Genomic DNA, 24,255 nt, shown 5'->3' on the forward strand with positions numbered 1-24,255 from the left:
TGTTATAGTTGTGATGTGTTTGTATATCTCTTGTGTATAGCCTGATGCAAATTCTCAGAAATGTGCCTGTAAAAAGTGTAGGAAGCATTTTTGAGGAAAAGCGTGTAAACAACATTTTCTGAATATAATTGATGTGCTGATTCCGAATATTTTGTTTGCCACTCTCGATTTTGATGTTATGTACTTCAAATCGCTAAAAAAACAAAATGGCGGCCATACGAAATAAGCTCCAAATAACATTTGAAGGAACAGAAACAAAATAGTGATCTTGGTGTCAAACATTATGTTTTTGGGCATGCTGAATCCAAATATTATGTTTTCCAATCTGAAATTTTAAGCTAAGTGCTCCAAATCGCTTAAAACCAAAATGGCGGCCATACGAAATGAGCTCCAAATAACTTTTGAAGGAGCAGAAAGAAAATAGTGATCTTGGTGTCAAACATTATGATTTTTGGGTATGCTGAATCCGAATATTATGTTTTCTAATCTGACATGTTTGAAAATTGTTGTAGTTTTTTTCCTCTTTTTTAAACAAAAGAACCGCAAAAAATGACTAAACCTATGATACATTTTTTTTATTTTTTAACTTTATTTCAGAATGATAGAAACATAGAACCATGGATCCACTTATAAATTTGAAAAGACCTGCACCTGTGAGCCATCATCTTAAGATGTTTCTTATCAGTTCCTTCAGAACATTGCCACAAACAAAGGATTTAGCTACTTCAGATATTCTAGATACTTTCCTCAAAGCTGAAACACTGGACCAGGTAAAGCTAGACACCTTCGTGAAGGAAAGGGTGATGTCCCCTGGTAAACGTCACACACAAGTCAAGTGATCCTCTACATAAGTCAAATGCAAGGACTTTTAAGTCCCTCTATGAAATTAAATTGGTAGTAAGTGGCAAGGAAACCATTTTGAAAACTGACAGGAATATTCTCCAGCACCTCGTAACTGCCTATGAGGCAGGTCGTAATGTGGATCTAAATCGCGTTTTGTGTCATGAATTAATGCCAATTCCAATCTCCCTTGCCAACACAAACGGAAGTCTGAGAACAGGAAACAAAGCCATTCTAGCTGATGTGATGACCAAGGATTTAATTTGTCCACCTGATATATCAATTCCGTCTGCGTCATGCCTTATAATAGATGGTCAAGCATTAGTTGTTGCACTTGGAAAGCCTGCAGGAGTTTTTAAACTTTGGTCAACTGGCAGATGTATTTCTTAACCTTGTTCTATCTATGGGAAGAAGCTTTAAGAGGATTGATGTCACCTTTGATCGGTATAAGGCAACTTCAATCAAGGCTGGAACAAGGGATAGGTTCTTGAAACATGCTCATGTAGTAAAGAGAGTAATAGGAAATGGTTCCGTGCCAATCCCCAACAAATTCAGTGACTTCCTTGCTAACTCGGAGAATAAAAAAGATTTGGCCTGTTTTCTCTCTAATCATTTGATCAACAATGCTCCTGAAGACAAAATATTTGTGGTTTCCGGTGAATTTCACAAGGAGGATGACGTACGAACAAACAATCGGGACTTGTCTATTGAAGGATTGGAGGCACACCACGAAGAGGCGGACACGCGCATTGTAGTTCACTGTCTTAATAGATAATATTGTTGTCTCAGCACGTGATGCAGATGTATTAGTGCAATTGGTAGCTTTATTTCACAAGATTAGATGTACGAAATTGTGGTTGCGAGCAGGAACATAAAAAAAAAAAAATCCAGTACATGAAGTCAGGCAGAAGCTTTCATTTACGGATCCTGTCTTCGAAACTCTCATCCCATTTAGTGTTGCCCACGGGACGAGACGGGACAGGCTTTTAAAAATTCGAGACGAGACGAGATTGACCATGTGTCATAAGACAAACGAATATTTTCGAGACGATACAGCATTCCCACGGGACTCCACGAGACGAGACAGGCCAAAGTCTCGTCTCGTGGGCAACACTAATCCCATTCCACGCCATAACAGGATGCGACACAGTATCCTACATTGCTGGGATCAGTAAGAAAACAGCATGGAAAATATTTAACACTAATAATAATGATCTACTAAATCTTGGTGTTGACGAATTGAAACAAGAAACAGCACACAAGGCAGAGAAGTTCATATGCAAGTTGTACAGGGTGAGGCAAAAAGATGTTAACACTGTATGGGAGACTAAATATTCGAAATGGTGAACATTGAGCCTGACATTCTGTTCATGTTTTCTGACGAAGCAACATTCCACATCAGCGGTCGTGTGAACAAGCACAACTGTATCATATAGGCGACTGAGCACCCGAAGGAAGTTCGAGAGCACATGCGGGATTCCCCTAAGGTGAACGTTTGGTGTGCCGTGAGCAAATTTGGAGTGATTGGACCGTTCTTTTTTGAAGAACAGACCGTCAGGGGAGAGAATTACCTTGCCATGCTCAGCACGTTCATGGAGGTACCACTTGCCATTCTCCAGGGAGGGTACTTTCATCAAGACGGCGCCCCTGCCCATTACAGTCAGCTGGTTCGGGATTACCTGAACGACACGTTCGGTAAACTCTGGATTGGTAGAGGTGGTCCTCTCCCATGGCCAGCAGGTTCAGCCGACCTGACGCCATGCGATTTTTGGCTGTGGGGCATGGTCAAGGATCGGGTCTACGCCAGCAAACCTCGCAACCTAGTCGACCTGAAACACCGCATCACTCATGTCATCGCTGGGATTCCTGCCCAAATGGTCCAGAGGGCCTTACAAACAACAATGAACAGACTCAATGAGTGCATTGATAGGAATGGGTGCCAAATTGAAACCCTGTAACCAAATCCCTGCTTGTAATTGAAAGTCATTAAACACCCATTTATTGTTAACATCTTTTTGCCTCACCCTGTATAGTGTACCGGATGCAAGCAGTTGTGATGAAGCCAGAGTAAAGCTGTTCAGCAATGGAAAAACACCACAAGCACTGCCCCCCCCCCTTCCGATGCTCTACGGTTACATGTACAACGGGTCCACTATCAAGCCATGGTGTGGAGGCAGTCGGTCATACCAAAACCTGTGTTACCACCACCTAATATCTTGGGATGAAAAATGGTTGATGGACAGCTCGTTCCAAAACTTCGATCGCTGCCACCAATTCCACAACCCTGCTACGACATTGTCACCTGTGGATGTTAGGGTAGTTGTATATCCTCTACATATTCCTGCAGGAAAGGCCAGGTTGTACGTACTGCAGCTTGCAAATGTGCAGATACTTTCACTACGGAGTGCATGAATATCCGTGACTAGAAAAATGTTATATTATTTTTGCAGGCAAAGTAAGGTTGAATAAGGATAACGTGCGGATTTATCATACACTGGTACTGTTAATATTTCAATATGGTCTTATGCTTTGAATAATATTATTATTTTGCATCTTTACTTCAGAAATGTTCTATACTTTTTTCTGTATTAAAAACGTACTGTTAAACTGTTTTATTCCTAGTTCAAAAGTATGGATACGAAACATTGCATGGATGCACGTAGCCTCCATTTTGTTTTCTAGAGATTTGGAACAAACAACTTAAAATTTCAGATCAGAAAACATAATATTTGGATTCAGGATACCCAAAAACATAATGTTTGACACCAAGATCACTATTTTGTTTCTGCTCCTTCAAAAGTTAATAGGAACTCATTTCGTATGGCCGCCATTTTGTTTTTTAGCGATTTGAAGCATGTGTCACCAAAATCGAGAGTGGCAAACAAAATATTCGTAATCAGCACATCAAATACATTTAGAAAATGTTGTGTGCCCGTTTTTCCTCAAAAATGCTTCCTACAGTCAGAATTTTCGAAAATTGTCCCAGTCTAGTAGTAGTTGTGCTGTCTAATGTGTTTGTCTTCATCTTGTGTAGTAATTGTGTTGTCTAATGAGTTTGTGTTTGTCTTGTGTAGTAGTTCCTCCATTAATATTGGGGGTTAGGCGTAGAGCTGACAACTCTGCACTGTAAAAAGACATGTCAAGAAACAGCAATATAAGGCCATGGATGTTCCAAAGGTAAAATATTCCGGAGGTAAAATAGTCCCCCATTCGGATCTCCGGGTGGGGACTACTTTGGGAAGTCCCTGGACTAAGGAAAATCGGTAGGGATGGAGAAGAGTATATAGATCTTGCTCAAGATAGGAACAGATGGAAGGCCTGTGTTGCTGCAGCCATGAACCTTCGGGTTTAAGAAGGCTAGAGAGTTAGTTAGTTAGTGGGTTATAATCAATGAACAAGGGAGATTTTACTATTAATCTTATGATTAATGTCAAATGAGAAAATTATGGTATCATGGTAAGAATTGATCCACCTTATTCTTTTCTATAAGCATCAATCGCTCAGATTGCGTAACATTGGTCATTAAGCAAATTTCCAACCGATAATCAAGTTACCTCCTGCATTGGAAGGAGGTTCTGGTACAATCATGCAAACGCTTTATGGAAATCAATTATTCTACAATCAGATGTGTCGTGCATCAGACAGATGAACATTGTCATGCAGGTTTGCATTGCAAGAAAGATTCGAAAGAAATTACTATTTTCTAGGTAATCTAATTAATATCTGATTCACAACTGAGATAAGTGTCGGACACGTGTCTATGTGCAGGTACATTAAACGTACAATCATGAATCGGAGATCACTTGTATTGACTATATAATCATTCCACAAAATAGTGTTATGGCTTGTACACTAGACCACATTCATTAACTTGCTAATGGAGTTTGTTATATTATTGAAGGAAAGACACCGAATGCATAAATAGGTCTAGCAATTTGAAGGTGGAGGACAACAGATCTATCCTTTTTTTGCCCTGGTTTAGGTACTGCAAAACCTGCAGTTTTCCTATTACTGTCTAGACTACTTTTTCTTATATTAAGAAACGTGTGTTTATGGAATTTCATGGTATCACTTATGCGTTAGGTTTGGTGATGGATACGTTCAAACGGTAAAGGTCAAATGGTTAGATTGAGGTTGCAAATCATCATGTTTAGATAACGCCAACTGCTCTAACATGACATGCTTCGATTGATTGATTTGGTGTTTTAAGTCTACTTTATGCTCAGTAAGGCAAAAAGGGTCTGGACCTACAGTTTAGACAGGGATCCAAACCACTATGTGCCTCCACTGGGTATCGAACCAGGGAGCCCTTTATTACAAGGCGACGACTCTACAACTGCGCCATCGGGGAGGCCCCACAACAACTTTGGGAAAATACACTTTGCACAGTTGATGCATAAAATAGTTTTTAATTTTTTTTATTTCCCTCTGGACTGGAGGTAATTCCAAGAATAAAGTGGGGGCATTTTGGACTTCGACGCAACTCTGAGAAAAATGTCAGAATAACTTTGTTAATCTACTGATAAGTCAACATATACTCACGTGTGGAATCCATAGTCTCTTAAAATGCTCATGTGTTAGCAAAATTAAATCGCATTGTGATATGTTGAGATATTTTAATCGGTGATCTTCCCATGACATATAGAAGTAGTATGCTATTTCCATCTCCTGAAATAGGAGACAAGACATCTAATTTTGCCATTCTATTACATTCAACATAACTTCCTGTTAGGTCATGATATTTATATGTATTTAGTAGTGTAATTGATGATATTATAAACCCGAGAAATGATGAGCCCCCCTCAGGCAGATTTGCCTACACCTAAAACTAGCTCAACATGCCCATATGAGCTTTTTGCTCAAGTGTGGAACCCTGTCTAATCCAAGATTTTTGTAAAAATGCCCTCGGGAATTTCCAGTGAAATGATGACCCCCTCAGATTGATTTGCCCACACTTACAAAAGTTGCATCAGCCAGATTGTTGTCCATAAACTTGTCAAAAATATGCCCCTCTTGATATTTTTTTGGCTACACCTAAAACTAAGCCAAGATGCTCATAAAACCCACACCCACCCACATCTACACCCACATATATTTACTTCCGGTCCGGTAATAAGGAGAAATCTTCTAGAATTGCTCTGTGACTCTCTCATTTCTTACATCATAAACATATGATTTTTCACCTATAAGAATAACACTACATATTGTGTCATCAGGGAGTGTATCGTGGAATTCACAGATAATTTTAATGTTTGTCCTGTCATTAACCACAACTTGTTTCTTTTTTGAAGTGTTGATGACAAACATGGGTCTCTGTGCTTTGAATTCATCTGGTGTGTAATACATGTCAGTATTGCCAGTTGTGACCCTTTTGAATGCTGTAAATGCTTCATATAATTTAAGGAAATCATCCTTGGACATGTCTAAATTATAATTTACTCTAGGAAACATCTTATTTCTGCAAGTATAGAGTTTTGATTTGAACCCCAAGAAATTTTATATAAATACCAAAGCCAAAAATATTAATACACATACACACACACACACAAAAAAAAATATACAAAGCACACTGCTGAACCCAACTGATATTTTTTATTAAGCATAGAATTTTGATTTGACCCCAATAAATTTTATATAATAAACAACAACAACAAAAATGCCGAATCAAAAATATTGTAATCAATGCAATAAGAATATATCCAGCCCCAATTGGGTTAAGCACCAAAAGAATTGTAATCCAGATAAAAGCAGAATACTCACAAAAATATGCCCCAAATGCCATAGAGAATATAGCATGCAATACTTCACATATAAACATACAGATACTTCTTCTGCACAGTCATCAATATTGCCAAACAAAATTGATTGGAAATATTTGTGTGATTGCCCTGTATAGCTTGGATTGCAAGGCCAAATTTTGTAATTTTCTGAGCTCTTCACTATTTGTCTCCCCTTTGCAATAGGGTATATCATGTATGTGTTTCCGGCATACTGCATTTCTACAAGAAATTAAAAATTTACATTAAAACAGGACACTAGATACAAAAATATCTCGTTTCTGTCAGAAATTACATCAAAATTGTCTGCAAAACTTATGTTTCTTTTGAAATCATTAGGGGAGCAGATGTTGTTGCATCCTATAGTTAGGAATGAAAGATTTGGATATGATGTGAGAATTCTGCTTATGTTGTCATGATCTGGTTTGTATGGAAAATGAACCCATTTAACAGCATCTGGGTTCTTGGATAGACCTGTGCAATTTGTCTGTTCCAGAACAAACTCATCATGATCCAGAATGTAATTAAAAGTTAAAAATTTGCCAGTTGTTCCCTACAGTTTAGTTTTTATACACGATTTTGTAAAATTTGGAAACAGGTGTGTGAGAATAACAGGGCAAAAATAATTGTCAACAATTTCACACCCAACCCAATATCCAGAATAACAATTATAGAGCCACAGATCCTCAAGTGTTATTTTACCTAAAACTAAATATTGTATGTGTGTTCCTCTAGATCCGATACTCTCTATTGTTGCAACACCATTCTTCCCAACATCATTAAACTCATCAACAAAATAGCTAAGCTCCTCAGATTTAACAAACTTGCTCATCTACAAAAAAATAAAAGTTAAGCATAAATGCAAAAATTATTGTGATTTCCACTGAATTCAAGATATACCCTAAAAAAAATATATCTTATACCTTTGGGTATGATAATTTTACGGCTCTTGCCCGGGTGAATAGTTTCACCTACAAATACACGGTTGTTGAAATACTCAACACCAATATAGTGAATTGTTGGGTTTTGAATGCAAATTTTGACATAATTTGTTTTAAAATATTTTCTGTCTGTTCTTCTTATTATTCTTGTCCCATATCCCGTTAGTGGCTTATAAGATTTTAATTTAATTCCTCTCCTATTATACAACTCAAAATGTGTTTTGGGATCTCTGCTGGGCATCTACAATTGAAAAATTGTTAATGTTATCACATCCAATCTCATATTCAATATCTTCCTGACCATCTATTATCAAAAAATTAGATTCGGATGGGTAAATTGTAACTCTCATTACTTCCCCAAGTTCAATATTAAAATATGACAGAGTACATTTCTTGAAGAAGTAATTGTTTTTTGTGATAATCATAACATATGTCTCTTCTGTGTCTTCATTCCTAACAAAACCTCTTCCAATGCCACGCATTTCAGATAAAAATCTAATGGGGCGATCCTCATAAGAATAAACAATAGCTTGGGTTAATGGATCCATGCTACAAAAAAATCAAAAATAAACTCCAAACCTAGACATCAATCCCAAAAATATCTTATTCTTGTATCTTGTATTGATAGCTCTTAAAGTGATTTTATCTTTCAAATCATGCAGATTATATCCTATGGTGATATATTTCAAGTTTGGATAATATTTTAGGTTAGTGTTTATAGTTTTGTAACCAGCAACAAGATCAAAATGCATCCATTCTGTACTGTAGTCCATAAGCAAATCGGGGGAAGCATTGCAGAATAATCTTAGAACTTGGCCATTGTCGATTGGGTTGAAACAAATATCAACTCTGTGATAATAAATTTTATTGTTTGTTTTTGTGACAAAATACCCTATTAAATTTGGAATGTATGACCCAACCCCAAACTCAAATTCATCTACATTGCTGCATATGTCATCTGGGGATGAGTTTGTGTTAATTATGTAACAATGTATGTATTTTGATTCTGATATCTCTGCAATTTTTTTAAATTCAAAAAATTGCACCATGCCAAGCTCCAGGTATTGTATCCTGGAAACATTTTGGGTGAGTATTTTAATTTGCTCATCACACTTGACAGATAGGATAGAAAAATTGCACAGAGACGTGCTAACAATAGTTTTTTTGCTAACAATTTCAAGTTCCTTGAGTGGGAATATGTTGTTTCTAAGATCTGCATTGATTCTGTAGTACAGCATTGCTGTGGAACATGTTAAGTCCTTGGATTATGTCACACCCATTCTAATACAATTAATATCACAAGTACCATTACAAGGCACGCACCGCATAAAATCATAATTCCAAGCGATGGCATGGAGTAATCATTTTTCCACGATTCCATATCATACAAAAAAATTATACTGCAATTGGAGCTTCAGCAGTTCGGGACTGTGCAATATATTGTCTACAAATGTAGGAAAAATAATATTGTACGGGTTGCAAACAAAACTCCCAAAGCTTATGTATTTCAGGTTTCTTAAATTTGAAACAGAATCCAAACTGTCTGGAAGTTCATAAAAGTGAAGCCATTCTACAAGCGGGTCTATCTCAGCTTCTGCATGATATATTTGAGCAAGAGGTGATGTGTTTATAATATTTGTTGGGTTGTAATATATTATTCCATGATTTGACCTATACTGGTGATACATGGGAATGGATATGAAACACTAACCTAAAATATTATCCAAACTTGAAATACATCACCATAGGATATAATCTGTATGATTTGAAAGATAAAATCACTTTAAGAGCTATCAATAAAAGATACAAGAGTGAGGTATTTTTGGGATTGATGTATAGATTTGGAGTTTATTTTTGATTCTTTTGTAGCATGGATCCATTAACCCAAGCTATTGTTTATTCTTATGAGGATCGCCCCATTAGATTTTTATCTGAAATGCGTGGCATTGGAAGAGGTTTTGTTAGGAATAAAGACACAGAAGAGACATATGTTATGATTATCACAAAAAACAATTACTTCTTCAAGAAATGTACTGTGTCATATTTTAATATTGAACTTGGGGAAGTAATGAGAGTTACAATTTACCCATCCGAATCTAATTTTTTGATAATAGATGGTCAGGAAGATATTGAATATGAGATTGGATGTGATAACATTAACAATTTTTCAAATTTAGATGCCCAGCAGAGATCCCAAAACACATTTTGAGTTGTATAATAGGAGAGGAATTAAATTAAAATCTTATAAGCCACTAACGGGATATGGGACAAGAATAATAAGAAGAACAGACAGAAAATATTTTAAAACAAATTATGTCAAAATTTGCATTCAAAACCCAACAATTCACTATATTGGTGTTGAGTATTTCAACAACCGTGTATTTGTAGGTGAAACTATTCACCCGGGCAAGAACCGTAAAATTATCATACCCAAGCGTATAAGATATATTTTTATTAGGGTATATCTTGAATTCAGTGGAAATCACAATAATTTTTGCATTTATGCTTAACTCTTATTTTTTTGTAGATGAGCAAGTTTGTTAAATCTGAGGAGCTTAGCTATTTTGTTGATGAGTTTAATGATGTTGGGAAGAATGGTGTTGCAACAATAGAGAGTATCGGATCTAGAGGAACACACATACAATATTTAGTTTTAGGTAAAATAACACTTGAGGATCTGTGGCTCTATAATTGTTATTCTGGATATTGGGTTGGGTGTGAAATTGTTGACAATTATTTTTGCCCTGTTATTCTCACACACCTGTTTCCAAATTTTACAAAATCGTGTATAAAAACTAAACTGTAGGGAACAACTGGCAAATTTTTAACTTTTAATTACATTCTGGATCATGATGAGTTTGTTCTGGAACAGACAAATTGCACAGGTCTATCCAAGAACCCAGATGCTGTTAAATGGGTTCATTTTCCATACAAACCAGATCATGACAACATAAGCAGAATTCTCACATCATATCCAAATCTTTCATTCCTAACTATAGGATGCAACAACATCTGCTCCCCTAATGATTTCAAAAGAAACATAAGTTTTGCAGACAATTTTGATGTAATTTCTGACAGAAACGAGATATTTTTGTATCTAGTGTCCTGTTTTAATGTAAATTTTTAATTTCTTGTAGAAATGCAGTATGCCGGAAACACATACATGATATACCCTATTGCAAAGGGGAGACAAATAGTGAAGAGCTCAGAAAATTACAAAATTTGGCCTTGCAATCCAAGCTATACAGGGCAATCACACAAATATTTCCAATCAATTTTGTTTGGCAATATTGATGACTGTGCAGAAGAAGTATCTGTATGTTTATATGTGAAGTATTGCATGCTATATTCTCTATGGCATTTGGGGCATATTTTTGTGAGTATTCTGCTTTTATCTGGATTACAATTCTTTTGGTGCTTAACCCAATTGGGGCTGGATATATTCTTATTGCATTGATTACAATATTTTTGATTCGGCATTTTTGTTGTTGTTGTTTATTATATAAAATTTATTGGGGTCAAATCAAAATTCTATGCTTAATAAAAAATATCAGTTGGGTTCAGCAGTGTGCTTTGTATATTTTTTTTTGTGTGTGTGTGTGTATGTGTATTAATATTTTTGGCTTTGGTATTTATATAAAATTTCTTGGGGTTCAAATCAAAACTCTATACTTGCAGAAATAAGATGTTTCCTAGAGTAAATTATAATTTAGACATGTCCAAGGATGATTTCCTTAAATTATATGAAGCATTTACAGCATTCAAAAGGGTCACAACTGGCAATACTGACATGTATTACACACCAGATGAATTCAAAGCACAGAGACCCATGTTTGTCATCAACACTTCAAAAAAGAAACAAGTTGTGGTTAATGACAGGACAAACATTAAAATTATCTGTGAATTCCACGATATACTCCCTGATGACACAATATGTAGTGTTATTCTTATAGGTGAAAAATCATATGTTTATGATGTAAGAAATGAGAGAGTCACTGAGCAATTCTAGAAAATCTCTCCATATTACCGGACCGGAAGTAAATATATGTAGGTGTAGATGTGGGTGGGTGTTGGTTTTATGAGCATCTTTGCTTAGTTTTAGGTGTAGCCAAAAAAAATATCAAGAAGGGCATATTTTTGACAAGTTTATGGACAACAATCTCACAGATGTGGCTTTTGTAAGTGTAGCCAAATCAATCTGAGGGGGCTCATCATTTCACGGGAAATTCCCGAGGGCATTTTTACAAAAATCTTGGATTAGACAGAGTACCACACTTGAGCAAAAAGCTCATATGGGCATGTTGAGCTAGTTTTAAGTGTAGGCAAATCTGCCTGAGGGGGGCTCATCATTTCTCGGGTTTATAATATCATCAATTACACTACTGTATTTTTTTACAGTAAAATTACTATTTACATTGATGAAAGTTAAGAGCAGTAAAATATGCCATGTTTAATCAACTCTTATCAATCCAAAATCTATATTTGTTCTAGGACTTATTTCAGTGTCAATTGTGTGTTTTTCCTCTATTATAAACAAAAAAACACAGGTTTTGTTTCACGCAGTCGCTGCAATGATATAGATATTGTTCTGTCTTATTACGTTGGTTTACTATCTCTTTAGGGTACTCACGACAGAATACTCAGGCCCACGTAAGGAATCGAACCTGGAACCTTCCACGATGACATCGTGAATCTAACCGAATAGGCTATCGCTTGATTGATTTGCTTTATTACTTCGACTTTCGTGCCACCTTTGGCTAAGTTACAAAGATGGGGATGAGGGATGATATCATGAAACTGATGAATGGACACTCACAAATATCAATGCCAAGGCCAGGATTCGAACCCAGGACCCCTGACGTCGTAGCACGATGTGCTAGTCACTCCGCCACGGGACCTGCATTTAGGCTATCTAGGTTGCACATATCCGGCTTGAATCTATTAATATTTCTAATATGTTTATATACTTTATTTGAAGAAAGTATTACAACAGTACATTGATATGATAAATATACATATATCTTACGTATTATTCCTTCGAAATTAGACATTACATAGTTTTGATTGATTCCAAAGTTCAGTTACGCATACCTTCCATGTATAAGATTTATGCAAATATTTGAAGAAATAAGAAAAACATACAAAAGTAAAGTTCTTAACTAATTGATAACCTTTAATATCCGACCAAACAGCTCACAGGTAACACTAATCCTCTTTCTCTGTACATAATACATTTCAAAATTATTTATCTTTCATCGCATTTCACCTTGTAATGAATAAGAGTATGACTTAAAAAATAATGCTCCCTCTTATTATACAGGGTTTGTCCAATAAGTATCGGAATTGATTTTGTCCGGCCAATGTGAAGGGCTGGAGGGCGGTCTCTGTGGGTGGGATCGGTATTGCGAGATGTCACGTGAGCTAGAAGACCCAGCTCGGTTGCCTCCGAACCTTTGGAGTTTGTAGGTCGCGCCTGAAGTGAAAGTGTGTTTAGTGCTCGCGTCGAGAGTCAGAATGCAGCGAACCTTCGAGCAGAGTTGTGCCATCAAATTTTGCGTTAAACTGAAGAAATCTGCTACGTAGACCTTTAATATAATCCGTGAGCCTTACAAGGACGAAGCCAGGTCCAGAACGCGTGTTTTTGAGGGACATAAAAAATCAAAGATGGCCGGGAAGACTTCGAAGACGAACAACAACACGCTGGACGTCCGACAACGATCCGAAACGCTGAAAATGTGGCCACAGTGCGAGCACTTCTGAACAGTGATCGCCGGTTAAGTGTTCGTTTGATAGCACAGGAGTTAAATTTACTGAAATCCACTGTGAATTCAATTGTGACCAATGATTAGCAAATCCGGAAGGTGTGCGCGAAGTTGGTGCCGAAGGTTTTGTCAGACGAACAATCCGCCCAGTCACAATTCGCTAATTGTGAGGGAGGCACTGGCCAAACAATGCAACGCTGTCGTAAGCACCCTACAGTCCAGATATGGCTCCCCCGACTTCTTTTTTGTTCCCTCAGATCAAAAGGAGCTTGATAGTAGATCGTTTCGGGACGATTGAGGCGGTCGAAGTGACTTCCAGGGGGCGTATGAAGAGTGGAAGAAGCGCTGGCAGCGGTGTATTGCTGCACGAGGGTCATATTGTTAAGAATATTTACACACTGTACATATGTCTTCAATAAATATATTTTTATGACTTCAGTCCTGATACTTATTGGACAAACCCTATATATGTGGGGCAAACGTAACTGTATGTATAAACACACACACACACACACACATACCAGTAAGCACCAGAAACGTTTGATGTGAGTCATAAGTGTAACAATGCCTAACTTTGAACAATATAATATGCAATGTAATGAAAAGGTTTTAAGGTATTGTAAACGGATATACCTTTCTGACGCTATTATTTGGGATGGCATGACAGTCATTGCACTTTTATTATTTTTTATGGATGCCCTTTATTTTATGGTCAGTGAAAACAGAAAAAAGTAAAAAGGATCTGTTCGAGAGATGGTCAAGCATTGGCAACAGAAATTAAATGTTTGACTGTTTTGCGTGGCAGTAATAAATAATTATCTGGCTCCTCTTGTACGTACATTTCTCTTCAAGCCATGGGCTCAGTGCTGCTATCAGTTGAAAACAAAGAGAAAGTGCAAAGGAATGCCAATTAATGTACGAACATAGTTATTTGTAGTAGAACTTTGTCTTTCGCATGCTGTATTACATTTCCTCAAACCGTTTTCATTGCTTCTACAGAGAAGAAGGGCTAGTGTAGGCCCTAGGTAATGCCAAATTTTGCGAAGGAAAAAGTCGAAAAAGTCCAACAACATAGCCGCGAAAAAAAATGTTTCCTCCCCACCCTCAAATGATAACTTTTTCGGATATTCCTAAACTCTACCTACAGGGACGATTTTCCTTGGACAAGATTTTCTGAATGAGGCTACAGCAGCGGCGTACATCCTGGGTACGCAAGTTACGTAATGCGCACCTACAACACAATAAGAAAATAATAAATATTTTATTCGCCTTTCCTGAACATGAAAATTCGACAATTATCGTTCCGAACTTCCACTGCAAGAAATTCAGATTTCCGCACGACCACGCTACTTACTGCCTTGTGTCGTCTGCACCATCTAGCATTCCTGGACGCAGTCCCGAAAGATCCCGGTTTGCCTTCGGCGACCCACCCAATCCGCGTTTATCGCCAATTTCCGCGAGCAAACGCAGCCGCTTCTGTTGAGTACCCTAGAATTTTGGAAGGCAACCCCATTGGCTCAGATCAGCCTCGACCATATGCAGTGTTGCCAGGTCTACTGATTTCGCAGGAGATTTCCTGATTTTCAGCACGGTCTACTGATCTCCTGACAAGTTTCATGAAAATGTGGAAATCTCCTGATTTTTTGCTTCCTTAAATATTTATAATGAACAATAATTTTAAAAAAATGGAAAGTTTATTTAAAATTTACATATTCAGCTGATGGAATGCAAAGACCCATGAATATTCTGCAGAGAGAGAGAGAGAGAGAGAGGTAGGTGGTGGAGGAGGGTTATACCATAGAAAATGGTTATACCAGGCTTGATGACATTGGGAAAGACGCGCGGCTTCTTGAGCCCATTGTGCATTGGGAACTCCAACACGGGTGTCCCATCTGGTGCGGTTTTTGTCAAAGGGGAGGTAACTGAAAACTGGTTACAACTAAATACCAATGTTGCCACCCACACATAGGAACAAGTTTTCCGTTTTATGGTAGTGTTTATTGCAACTCGGATAAAAAGGGAGTCCACATAACGAATGCAGCTAAAGGTTATGGTTACAAAAGCTCTTAGTAAAATGTCGATTGATTGATTTGGTTTATTTTACTTCGCATTTCTGCCACTTTTGGCTAATCGCGAAGACGAGGATGAATGATGATATGATGAAATTGATAAAGAGATAACCGTGCCCAGGCCGAGATTCGATCCCGAGACGGCCGGACCCTGGGGTCGAGTGGTTAGCACATCGCGCTGCGACGCAAAGGGTCCCGGGTTCGAATCCCGCTCGGACTTGGTTGTTTGTGAATGTCCATTCATCAATTTCATCATTTCATCACTCATCCCCATCGAATTTGCCAAGAAGCACAAAACGCGAAGTAAAATAAACTAAATCAATCAATCAATCAATCTGTGCTAACTACTCAGCCACGGACGTCGGCTTAGTAAACTGCTGTTGCAGACTTATACCTATGCTTGTACGTCGCAGTCTCTTAACTTAGAAATAATAGTTCATGTTTTTTTTTTTAAGCCATTTCTGATCGTAACTACTGCTACAATTGTTCTTATGTCCCTCTTTATACTCAATCAATACTGTGGCGGTAGAAATTCTCTTTCCCGATTTTATACCAGATAATCCTCGAATGCAAAAGGCGATTTAATTAACATTTACATTGTGTGGAGTGACTGGGAAAAAAGTTGAAGAAAAAACCTGCGACTAGTCTGATACTGGTTTTCGGGTTCGAATCCCGGACTGGGCATGGGTGCTCTTTGTGAGTGTCCCTTCATCAATTTCACATCTTTATGATTAGACAAATGTGGCAGATGCGAAGTAAAATAAACCAAATCAATCTGTCTAATACTGGTTGGTTACCTTCCTTGATTGAAAGTAAAATTTTAATTCAAGGATATTTCGGGGGTTCAGGCATGATAACCCTTCTCCATTACCATTAATGCGAGTATGCTTTGAATGTGTTGTTAAAAAGAAACTGTGGGCGTTCTTACATCCTCTAACTTTGTCTAATTTTAAATAAAAGCAAGCTAAGGTGTTATCAGGTAGAGTAATTCAAAAACATATCCCCTAATGCGTAATGACTGAAGCTCTAGTCTTAGTTAACACAAAAATCACGAAATGTTTCCATAAACTTTTAAACGCCAAGTACATAAATCCACGCACAGTCACAACCATTTATTTTAGAATATTTCTGAGAGATAAACAGAAAATGGAGGTCGGATTTTTTCCAGTATTGCCACTTGCACCCTCTCTGTTTTGGCACTCGATCATCGCCACTGGTTGGGGGAAACTGTACCTTTACCTTAGGTGAATTAAGGGGGTGGGGTTATCGTACCACTTGAAGAACAAATTCATAATAAAATTTGTATTAACATAACAGTATTATCTTTTGACATCTAAAATTAATAATTAACGTTCAATAATGATAGTGGGAAAGTTTTTCCCACTCAACCCCCCCCCCCAGAACGTTGATAATACGCTATTATTACTAAAAAAAATAGTTCTTCTGATTTTTTAAGCAGATCTCCTGATTTTTCAGGGGACGATCTCCCGATTTTTGAAAATATGACCTGGCAACGCTGACCATATGTTTGGGCCTGCCCGCGCTTGCCCCATACTGCGTTTCCCTGTTCAAAGAACAGAGGTCTGTGAAGCCAGGGTACCAAGGATTTTGGCAGCGTTTGCAATGTTGGCAGTATTTAACATATATTTATTTCTGGAATGTTTAGCTTACTCACATTTAGCAGTCACGCGTAGATAGATCACTGTGCTCGATTGCAAAAAAAAAGATGATTGCTAATAAGAGGGCAAGGATATTTTGTGGTAGAATATACGCGTAAACTATCAGATATAAAATATTTATGGGAAGTTAAAATTACACTAGCAAGGTTTTTGCCTTAGGGAGGCGAGGATAGCAGAATGGACTGACAGACTGAGGATTGAGTTTTGCGTGAGAACCCCTTTTTGTCGTCGTCACTGACTCAGGGGGAAATTATGTGAACAATTTGCTGTTCCACACAATACTCAGAGTATGAAAGTATCTGTTTATCCCATTCCAGAGATCAACATTTTATTTAATTTAATTTTCATTTCCGCCTATAAGTTGATGAGGATGGGTGTTGAGTTGACTGTTGACCCGACAATACGAATGAATAGAAAAACAAAAAAACATAAGTAAACACAATGCTACTATGGGATTCGATAATGATCCCCCCTCCAAGACATTTAAAAATGTGCTGTATATGGATGGTATATTGTGCCCAAAATTTCTTTTTGAGCTCTTGGACTGTGCCGGGATGAATACATTGTACGCTGACGCATTTTTCGTGAGCTTTATTATCGTTTTCTACAAAATATTTCATCGACTGACAACTCCTAGCTATTCATCCACAAGAACGCGCTGTTTTCGGGGCGGCAGACACTTGTTTGTTACCGTGGATGATTGACTTCTTCTATCTTCTGTGGTGTGAAATTTGCAGCAAGTGTTTCGTTCATATTATTTGCTTGTTTGTCGGTTTAGTGAATGGGGAGGGGGAGAGGATTCGGGAGTTATTGATGACATTCTGGAGATGGGATTTTCGGCATAATAATAATAAAAGTGCAAACAATCCGAAATGATAGGTGTCTGTGTTCCTGATTTGCAGGACTTGTTTCAAGCAGGAGTTATGAATGATGGTAAGCAGTATGTTACGCATTTTCAGAAAATAAAAATAGAATTATACAGTTGACTGGCAGTAGAAAACGCGGAACCTTTATTGTTGGCCTTTTTCGATGGTTTCCTCTGAGAACGGTGCGGCAAATAGTAGAAGATGCGGAGGATACTGACATTTATCAAATTTATCACATGCTATACGAAAGCACGAAAAATCATTATGCCAGTTCGTTCGCGTTCAATGTTCATTGCGCTGCATGAAGGAATTAATCGAAGTCAATTGCTGGACTGCACGTAGCTACATCAGAAATTAATTGCGAACATAAATATAAAATATCATACATATATATTACCTTGTTACATTTGGATCTCTCTGGTAGCGTTTATTATTATATCAGAGATTCCTTAGTTTCCTCGTTAATGCTTCAATAATTGACATCGTATTTTAAACTAACTTCAATTAGTTTCCGTGTTCACAAAGCAAGCTTTAAAAAACTTCTGCTCCCCTTAATCTTCACGACATGTTCCTCGTAAAAAAATAATTAAAATATGGTGTGATTCTATATTCTCAAGCAACAACTTTTATGGGGGATGGATGAAGGTCTTACAAAAGGGTGAAAGGAGTCTTTCCATCACTCAAAACACATTTTCACCACTGTGTGTATCGATCGAATAACTTAAAATTCTTAGCGGTTATATTCTAATTGTTGCCTTTTATGTTTATTATCGGGGCATGTGCTGAAAAATAGTTTTTTCTCTCACATTTAACAAATTGTGGCGATGAAAATGAGTCACGATTTAATGAAGGGACAGTCACAAAGAATAACCATACTTAGGCCGGACTGCGACTCGAACTCGGAACCTCGGTGGCGTAATCGACTTAGTGAATCGAACTGTGAAATATGTAAAATATCTTCACCAAGTAATATATGAATGGGAATAACTATATACAATTAAAATTTAAAATCTTGGGTGCGTCAGCATTTAGGCTATTTTTCACCCGTCACGATATAATTGGTCCAGCGTCTTATCATAGCTAAAATAACTGTAATGTCGTTAATTAAAATATTAAAATATTCTAACGTCGGTTAAAAGCTGAGGCTGGAAATGCACATATAAGGACAAAACACAGGACAACACACATAATTATACTGGCCATAAGGACAGACGCCATAATCTCGTTAGTCAGCAAAATGCAGTCGATGGGTCACTACGTGAAAATAAGGTCGACAATTGGGTGTTTTAATTGGAAGAGTAACTATATAAATATATACAAGGCATGAACACTAAAGAGAGAGGGTGAAAGAGAGGGAGTGAAGCATATTATAATTTTCATAATTGGAATTAACGAATTACACATGACGTAATGCGTGACATACCTCTTGTCCCTCGTCGATCGTTGTAATTGCCGTTAATGATAATCCAACCAGAACCTTCACAGCTTTACCTGGAAATATTATATACCTTGTTAGAACACGCTAAAGAAGAAAATTATAATGTAAATTATGCTTAATAGCATTTGTGTTTAAAATTAGAGAAGTCATTAGTAAAACTGCTGAATAGAAACATATATGGGAGAGTAAATTAGGTTTCCAAGAATGAAGATCTTAATAGCAAATTTCTGATCTATCACCATAAACTTAAAAATTATATTTCGTCAATTAAGTAGCCTAATATGAAAATGTGGAAATCATGTATTGACATAAGGGAAATAATGAATGGAATAGGTTTTTATGTATATAACTAGAGCAACCTAAACCTGCCGAATATATGACAATAAGAAGCATAGTTTGATTTCAAATTAGAATATATAACAAAGCTAACTATTCTTTAAAACTATTCGAACTTTTCAGATGTAAATGAAATATCTTTTAGGTTTCTCAAGGAGCCGAAGATGGAAAGAAAGAGAGGGAAATATGCTTTTCGGAATGTGTGGAAAACAAAAATGAAGAAAGAAATGGAAAGCAATAATCCCATTGGACATACAAACGTAACGATGTTGTAATTACGAACGTCACGTAACACTGGTCTTAAAAACTAATAATAATAATCAGAAATAAAACAAGACTTTTGTAGATCAGTCTTTAATGCTGATCATGAATTTACATCTTGAGTTAAGTTGGCTCAAACACTTTTTTCTCAACAACTATTTTTATTATGAGGGTCAGTCAGTGGAAAACAGGCTACCTCGTATATCTCGACGTGTAGATACCGCAACTCCTGCCACTGGAAGGGGGTTCCATTGTCGCTCGGTAGACGGGAGTCGCCTCACTTTCTTGTGTGAAGCAGTGCGAGTGTGAGCAAGACCATCTTGAGCTTCAGGCCACAGCTCTGAGTCAAGACGTCATCATCTGGAGGCGATCGTCTTAACGCTGTAAACCCCTTGTCGTAATTTTACCGTAGATAATTAAGGTATATTTATTTCTTTTATGAAGTTAAATTTTGACATTTACCCTCCCGACGAATATAGAAGAAAAATGTATAATATTGAATATTTACACCAAAATTTTCATTCAGGCCACAACAAAAATTCCTACCATAGCACAAAGAAAGAGTTGATACTGTTAGAAACTTCCTTGCGGAAAAATTTAAACATTGTATATCTTTGAAAAATATTATCTGGAATATTTGTCAGCTACAGTAAAACTCGTAACTGCTTTTGTATGAACTTTTGTATGTAAAATCAATTGATTAAATAAAAAAAGCCGTGTTAGGTTGACCGTAAACTTTCCAAGTTACCTAATTAATTAAATTGTCTTTAACTCTAGAATACCCAAAATTAATCATCCAGATAAAGCAGATATTCTGCTTAGCTATACAATCTCAAAACAAAAGCTTAATTTCTATATTTTTGCAGCAAAAGCGAAACAAATTGGTACAAGGGCAATGTTACATTTCTGTAAAGACTAAACCTAAATCATTTGTCATATTGTAATTTCGATCCTATTGACTTTATTGAACGAGAGATAATATACAAATTGAATCTTTTCATTGTCGTTAGTAAGATCTGTGACAATAACTTAAGAGTTTCATTGAAAAAAAGCAGATTAATATTTCGACCTTAGCGTTCACTTGGGATATAAACATTTGGAATATTTCCTTACACTGTTTTTACATTCTGTTAATAACATCGTGAAGAATGTTAATAAGTTATGAAACAATAAACACTTTATCACTGATTTAATAATCAAAGTTACGAACATTGAAGCTTCACAAAGACAAAAATAAAAAGCAGTTCATATGAAACAGTATCATAAAATTTAATACATGTGTAGTTCATATTAACATAGCTAGGTAACAAAATGCTTTCTGTGTGAAAACATTTGTATTTGAAACATAAGCAATATACTCTTGGATAGTTTTTCACATGAATATATCATCGAAGTTCTTGTTATACATCGCACCCTTGTATTTGAATATACAACATATCTTCCGATTAGCATAAAGAACCATAAAGCGGGATAAAATAAGAATGTAAATGTACACATGTATCAACTTTACACCGTTGTATAGCTTTATTTCATTAAAACATTTTGAAACTGAAAATTTGTGTAAATAATACGAAAATTTTATCGAATGCTTGCATAAAATTTTCACTAACATATTGCTTTAGTAGACACGAACGTAATATTTTAAACGTTTGTAATTCAGGGTAAATTATTTGATATTTCTAATAACAACAAATGTTGACATGACCACATTTAAGAGTATATTAGATGCCTATTCCGTACACATGAAATGTTTACATCATGAACTATAACTCTTATTTATGTATGAGTATAAAACCCTTGTTACTTAACTTGTATCTTTTCGTAGGGACCGAATCACATGGAATTGCCCTAAACATTTCTCATTTTCAGCAACATCTTGAAGAAATGTGAACGTTACTTTTTCATCATAATTGCCTCTGTAATTGAGCACACAACACTTATACACCATACCTCTTGCACATTTAAGCATATTTACAAGTCATGTAAACTCGATTACAATTCCTAATTTGCATTACAATTCCATATTCACTAAAAAGGTCCATCATTGATTCCGAAGAAGCAAATCAGACATGGCGGCTATCTCGCCTCCAGTTGATGACGATTAGTCACATGACCGGAGCAAGCCATTACCTTCTCAAACTGGAGAAAGCCGAATGGCTTGTTCTAGTCACGTGAGCGACGTCATCATCTGTAGGCAACACAGCCGCCATGTTTGATTTATTTGGTGGAAGTAATGTTGGATTGTTTGTAGCGTATGTGGAATTGCAATGCAATTTTAAGAACTGCAACGAAGTATATGTGAAGTGGGAGCGTACAAGGAATATGGTCTTTCTGTTCTCAATTGTAGAGGAAATTATGATGAGAACAGTAAGACTAATGTATTTAGATTTCTTCAAGATGTTACTGAAAGACAGAAATGGATTAGGGCAATTCCACGTAATTTTGACCCTACGATGAACGACAGGGAAAGTAACACAGACTTTATACTTATAAATAAACGCGAGACAGTTTAGTTCATAATGTAAAGATTTAATGTGCACGACATAGGCATCTAACATACTTTCAGATTTGGTCAAGTTTTACTTGTTTCTTGCAAATCATTCTTGATCACCAGTATAGAATTGGTAAATCTAACCAAGGTAATTTCTTTAGAAATGCCAAATTTAACTTCAATTACTATATTTGGTTAATGTTACATAGTTGTTTATCGATGCAAAATGAATTGTTCAACGTTATAAAATATTGTTACATCTATCAAAGCAGTCTTTCTCGATAACATGTTCGTCATCTTGAATTCTATACAAATTTTTAGTTTCAAACTATGCGTAAGGAAAGAAAACTATAGAACTGAGCAAAATTGAAAAATATGCACATTTATATTCTTATTTTTAGCTCGCTTTTCTGCCTCTTTAGGTTAATCGGAGATAATGGAAGGCAAGTTGATATTTAGGTTATGCATTGAAATGCAAAGTACATTTTGTAACAACAAGCAATTTGTTGGAATATTTTCTTGTATAATTATACAAGAATATATTGTTCATGTTTCAAATAAACGTTTTCACACAAAAAAACATACTTTTTCCGAGCTATGTGAATAAGCAAACATAGTCGTTTCGTTTAACTTTCTTGTATATTTAATCATATTCTTTACTTACATGTGTATAAATAATTTTGGCTCTACAAACTTTTATGTGACAGTTTTTTTATGGTATTCCTAAACAAAATTATTTAGAAATTTTTACTGATGTTTGGTTATTGCAAACAAATAAATCGCCAAACTGTCAACCTAACCTTTTTCGTTTGTCTGAGCAAATATTTTTTTCTCTGTACCAACCGTAACCTGAATCCTTAAACCGTCTTGTAAAAAAGTATTGGTTCAAATTTTTAAAAAAAATTGTATAACTACTAGTATTGAGACTTGCTGATGTCATGTTTGATTGTTGTTATTTAGCGTCGCTTTTCTACCATTTTTGGTTAATGGCGACGATGAGGACGAATGACGATATGATGAAATTGATGTAGCACTCACAAAGAACATCCGTGCCCCTGTCGGGTTCGAACCCCGGATCCCCTGGCGTTGTAGCACGCTGTGGTAACCTCTCAGTCACCGAGTCGCTTCTGATGTCAGGTGACCTCGATGAGAGAATATTATTTTCCTTTCAACAAAAGTATTACATGTCTACTTGAGGACAGATTAAGTACCTAAATACTGTACATGTGTATTGTTAATAAATTGTAAGAGCTTTACCAGTTTGTTCATTCTATGCTGGTGAAAATGAATGTCATACCCGCCTATAGTCGTTTTACTGCCAAATCCTGGCACTTTTAACCTCACGTCATGATTTGCTGAAAATTTTCATGGTAACCACACACTTGTATTTCTATATTTCAAAAACGGTCACAATTTCTGCAAGATTTGCATTCCCTTATATCTTAAGTTCTGCTTGTATAAAGCAAGTACCTAATAGTTCACTTTATTCTAAAGCTCCCACTTTACCTTTATGTTCCCAGTTATAATGCCATTTTTCATTATGCTATTTCCAGGTGTGCCTCGCACATTTCAAGACTGGGGACATTGAATGGGAGACTATGCATGTGGATGACCGTACAGGAAAAATCTTCAGAGTTGCTTTGGCAAGGCCTCGGATCCGTCCAGGTGCAATCCCATCAATTTTCCCTGGATGTCCATCATACCTGTCTTCTGGAACGCAATATGAAGAGGCGCGAGAATGTCCAGAAAAGAAGAAAGAAAAGAGGGAGGCGGAAGCTTTAAAAAGAGCAGACAG

At 36.5% G+C, this 24,255-nt stretch overlaps 1 protein-coding gene across 1 annotated transcript; it reads left to right on the plus strand.

Annotated features, from left to right (window-relative positions):
* The first annotated feature begins 2,309 nt into the window (after positions 1-2,309).
* Positions 2,310-2,798, plus strand: LOC145979970 (uncharacterized). The gene has a single exon (XM_083112908.1). It carries the CDS (start codon positions 2,310-2,312, stop codon positions 2,796-2,798), a length of 489 nt encoding a protein of 162 aa, XP_082969034.1.
* The last annotated feature ends 21,457 nt before the right edge of the window (positions 2,799-24,255 follow it).

Source organism: Lepisma saccharinum, chromosome 27 (assembly GCF_977018435.1).
Source record: "Lepisma saccharinum chromosome 27, izLepSacc3.1, whole genome shotgun sequence".
NCBI lineage: Eukaryota > Metazoa > Arthropoda > Insecta > Zygentoma > Lepismatidae > Lepisma > Lepisma saccharinum.